Source organism: Ruditapes philippinarum, unplaced genomic scaffold (assembly GCF_026571515.1).
Source record: "Ruditapes philippinarum isolate M1 unplaced genomic scaffold, ASM2657151v2 ctg23276_1_1_1_1, whole genome shotgun sequence".
In the NCBI taxonomy this organism is placed as follows: domain Eukaryota; kingdom Metazoa; phylum Mollusca; class Bivalvia; order Venerida; family Veneridae; genus Ruditapes; species Ruditapes philippinarum.
Window position 1 is genome coordinate 5143 of NW_026852485.1, and position 5138 is coordinate 10280.

Below are 5138 nucleotides of genomic sequence, written 5' to 3' on the forward strand. Positions count from 1 at the left end.
CCTTACCTAGTAACTATCGTCCTATTTCACTTCTAAACACCATGGAGAAAGTATTTGAAAGACGTATATTCAAACATCTCTTTAACCTTTTGCAAAATAATAACTTCCTTACTCCAGTTCAATCAGGATTTATACCAGGCGATTCAACAGTCAATCAATTAGTGTCTATTTACGATACTCTTTGCAAAGTCCTTGATAACGGTCTAGAAGTACGAGTTATTTTCTTTGACATAAGTAAAGCTTTCGACAAGGTTTGGCACAAGGGTTTACTTACTAAATTGAAACATGCTGGGATTTCTGGAAAGGTCTATACTTGGTTTCTCGAATATTTAAAAGATAGACAACAACGTGTTGTCCTTTCTAATTCTAAATCGTCTATTGGTTACCTTTCAGCTGGTGTCCCCCAAGGCTCAATACTTGGTCCTCTCCTCTTTCTCATATTTATTAACGATATTGTTAAAGATATACAATCTTGTATCAATTTATTCGCCGATGATACCAGTCTTTATCTTGTTGTTGAAAATCCACAAACAGCTGCTATCACATTACAGTCGGATATAGACAGAATTTCATTATGGGCAGATACATGGCTTGTTTCATTAATCCTTCTAAATCTGAGTCTTTATTAGTCTCTAGAAAGAGATATCCAAATCAACACCCAGAACTACAAATGAATAATCAGACTATTACTGAAGTTTCCGACCACAAACATCTTGGAGTTTTAATTTCGAATAACTGCACATGGCACTCACATATAGATTATATAACAAATAAAGCATGGAATAGGGTAAATATTATGAGAAAACTTAAATTTCGCCTAGACAGAAAATCACTAGAGACAATCTACACTTCTTTCATTCGTCCATTACTTGAATACGCTGATGTTATATGGGGAAATGCTACAAATTTTGAATTAGACGAACTTAACAAAATCCAAAACGAATGTGCTCGTATTGCTTCCGGATGTACAAGACTTGTTTCACTCGAAAATCTTTCAAATGAAATAAACTGGGAATCTCTCGAAGAAAGACGATATATACATAGAATGATCTTACTTTTTAAAATTCAAAACGGACTAGCTCCAGATTATCTTTTCTCAATTCTCCCAACATCAACTAATAATAGGTACAACCTAAGAAATATTGACAATATTCCGGGAATATATGCAAGAACTACACTTTATTTTAACTCTTTTTTTCCGACTGCAATAAGGGAATGGAATAATCTTCCACACGACGTCCGTAACCTTCCAACTATCACATCATTTAAACAAAATTTGAAGAAAAACATACGGCACACGCCTAAGTATTACTTGTCTGGTGAAAGAAAACTTCAAATTCTTCCTACAAGACTTCGAACAAAGTGTAGTTCTCTAAACTACCATTTGTTTTTGAAAAACATAACTGCATCACCTTTATGTCTTTGCGGCCAAATAGAAAATAACTTTCATTTTTTCTTCGTCTTCGAATGTACACAATTTGACACAGCTCGACAAAAGTTACTTCGAAATTTAAATAACTTTGACATTGATTTAAATGTTCTACTTTTAGGCAACCCAGACCTTTCTGACCAAACTAATGACATTATTTTTTCACACGTACACACTTACATCCAAGAGACAAAAAGATTCATTTAACACCCAAACACTTAAACATTATATTCCTATACTTTATACCTCATTATTTATCTTTCTCCTTCTTCACTACCTTTTCACCTTTCTGTGTTCTTTTCAAATACTATTCTACTTTGTATGATAATATTTATTTGAATGTTAATTCAATCTATTGATATATTCATCCTAAATATATTCAATGGAACTTATATAATGTTTCTTAAAGCATTTGAATACATATCAAGTTCTGTGTTTTCTTTTTCTCTAATATGTTTTGTTTTCAAGATTTTTTTTCTATATTATATTCCTCTCAGATTATAAAATATGTAATTATTAAAGCGCCTATTACATGTCAATTACTCACTTAGGAAAAGAATTTCATAAGACATGTTGTCTTTCATTCTAATCCTGTTTTTAAAGAATATTTGAATTGCATCTGTATATTGTGAATTATAACATGTATATATATTCTGAGAAATAAAATATGTTTAAACTAAAACTAATTTCTTGCCCTCTAAAAACAGTTACATAACGACATTCATTTAGTTGTTAATATTCATTTTGTTAATCAGTAAGAGACATATATTTTTATTGATACTTACTTACAGCTCCCAAACCAGTGCCTGTATATAGAAGATAGTCATTAGAATGATTTAAATGCCTTCACGCATGTAATGTTCAAAATCATTCATGAAAATATTCCAAATCAATATCAAAGTTGCATGTGATACAAAGAAGTATAAATGTTTGATTCTATTAAATTTTACAGTTGTAAATATAATATTTAGTTTAAACACACATGAATAGAGATATATAAATGAATGTATAACTTGTATATAACGTTATCATTTTCCTGGGATATATAACCTGTATATTATACATTATGCTACTACGAAGTTTATTAATTATAAATAATACATGCATATTGTATAGATCATTGATTTTCAACGGCATTTTGGGACTGACTTTGTTTAAACATGAACAGCTTTACCTGGTGCAGGAGTGGGGACCATTCCAGGTACTGAAAAATATAAGGTTTCGAGTAAAAAATATTCTATATAATAAGATGAAAGAGGAAAAACTAAAAAGATTATTATCCCATTCAAACGCAACTTAAAGTGGGTAGCACGGACACAAAAATACTATTTTCTATTTAATTATTGGTATACTTTTTATCATATTTTGCATATCTTAGCGTCTTAAGTGTCTTAGATGATCTATAAGGGATTTTTTGGACCTCAGCGCAGTTTTTTTAACGCAAGAATTACTTTATCACAAATATTAAAAGGTAGGAAAAGGTAGGGCAGCGGATAACATATGCTTAAAGGAGTGGGTGCTTGGTTAAATATATGGACTTATTGCCTCTGTCTTGTTGATGATTTTAGTATTTTGTAAAATTGGCAAAAGTCACTCATGCAACTCAAGTTATAATAAATGAACTTACTCCAAGTTGGGAAGTATTCTGCAAAGAGAAAGTGAATTATCTGATTATGCTTGTTGTTTGTTGCTTCATTGGTTGAGCATTTGTTTTATTGCTTTCAGTTAAAACTGGATCTCATAAAATTAATTAGAAATGTATATAAGTCTAATTTATTATAAACAGAGCTTTGAGTGTACTTTTATGAAACTTTAAAAGAAGTAAATATGTGTATATAACTTAAATGATATACATAAACATTATATAAATTTTGTAAAATATCTAATATTTTAAAATTTATCTGAACCCAATTAAACTATAAGCTACAATCTTACGTGGAGGTGGAGTAGTGATATGAAAACCTGTAACAGAAAAATAGTGCGTTGAATGAAAACATAAACTTTTTCGAGAAATATTTTGCCTCATGGATAATTTGCTATGTTATGATGGCATCAACAGAAAGCATTTTTTCTCCCGATTTAGTTAAGATGTCGAACTACATGGGATCAATATTAATGCATTGTTGATGCTGCTAGCAATTTTTATCATAAGAAATAAAATCATATGACGGCGACCTATCTAACAATTTCTTATCTTCAAAGTTATAGATTTTACAATTGTAAAAGAATTTCATGTTATTGTATATTTTATATTACAATGTTATGCATTTGTATATAATTATTTTCTGTTGTATGTACATATATATACTTTGTAAATATGTTACGCTCTCCAATTTTGGGGGATAATAAAAAATATATAGATTTTATCTACATTATATCAATGTCAAAGAACGAAATATGAAAGTAAAACAATAATTATATTAATGTCAATGTAAATAAGATACAAAAAAGTAAAACAGTTGTAGATATAGAAATATGTCTATCGACGAACATATAAATTTTGAAAAATTAAATGTATCGTCATCAATATTTTACAAGCTTTTGAAAATATATAATTTATATGTAAAAATACTTAAAACAAGTAATTCGACATACATTGTTTAGGTAGACTTGTATTAAACATCAGTAAATCCATGACATTGGTCTCGGTAAATATAGGTATATCTGACAGCATTACAACATCATCATCCTTATGAAAAATACAATTGATCAATACAAATTTAATACAAATTAAATTTGTTTTACACCTTTTATGTTTACTGATATAAATTTAAAGTTGACTGTTTCTTTTAGACCCATGTTAAAGCTTTATGTAATGTTATGAGTTTTTTATTAATTCAAAAATGGTAAAGATATGTTCCTTCCAAAACAAGTTCACTCACTCGAGCGACACTATCAGTCAAAATAGTATGTAACTAGCTATCTTATGTATTACTAAATATCTACTTACGTACGAAGCTATATTTTCCACCATGGACACAATCTGAAGATATGAGAGAAAAGAAATAAAATAACATCCACAAAATAATATTATATACAATGGACAACTTTCATAAACATGAGTATTTGACAGAAATGGGACCAACACCTACATTGCTAATGTCATGATGAGGTTTTTTGAATATACAGCGTGGGAAGGCCTCAAAAAATAGATTATATCGTTGAACTAAATACTGTTTTACCAATTAGACCTACTTTAACCATACCTCATTGTCAAACACATCATTTCCAGTGCCCAGGAGTCTGCTCCTCTTATCTTCAATCATAACATACACCGTTGAATTTGGATCAGCTCTAATGTCCATCCTCAAACCTTCTTTAGGTTCAAGTATTGTTGTGTTGAATTGAACAGATACCTGTAAAATTGAAACATTACTATATGCTATAAATACTGACTTAATATCATCAATGTTTACATTTAGTTCCAGCAATGTGATTATCGAGTCGAGAAGTAATATTTAGACTTAACAAATCTTTCAAGTGTGCATGTAATATAATCGTCTTGTCCAGTAACATGTAAAGATTGTTCAGTAGCACAAAGTCACATGTACAACATGATATCAAGTCTATGCAACTACACTGTCAGGTAATTGTCAAGTCAAGTTAGGCATACGCGTTACAAGAACAACTTTCACAGATATAATCATTTGGCAAAGATGACTTTTCACGAACCATCACAATTATTGGGCATGAATGTTAAATTTGTGTT

General features: G+C 29.9%; 1 protein-coding gene across 1 annotated transcript; it reads right to left on the bottom strand.

Moving 5' to 3' along the window:
- Positions 1-2583: 2583 nt before the first annotated feature.
- On the bottom strand, positions 2584-4785 carry LOC132714650 (uncharacterized; the record flags this gene model as incomplete). The annotated part of the gene is made up of 6 exons (XM_060697558.1): positions 2584-2633; positions 3057-3074; positions 3365-3391; positions 4025-4118; positions 4380-4412; positions 4636-4785. Coding segments are annotated over 6 exons (372 nt in total), but the record flags the coding sequence as incomplete, so codon positions are not given.
- Positions 4786-5138: the final 353 nt, after the last annotated feature.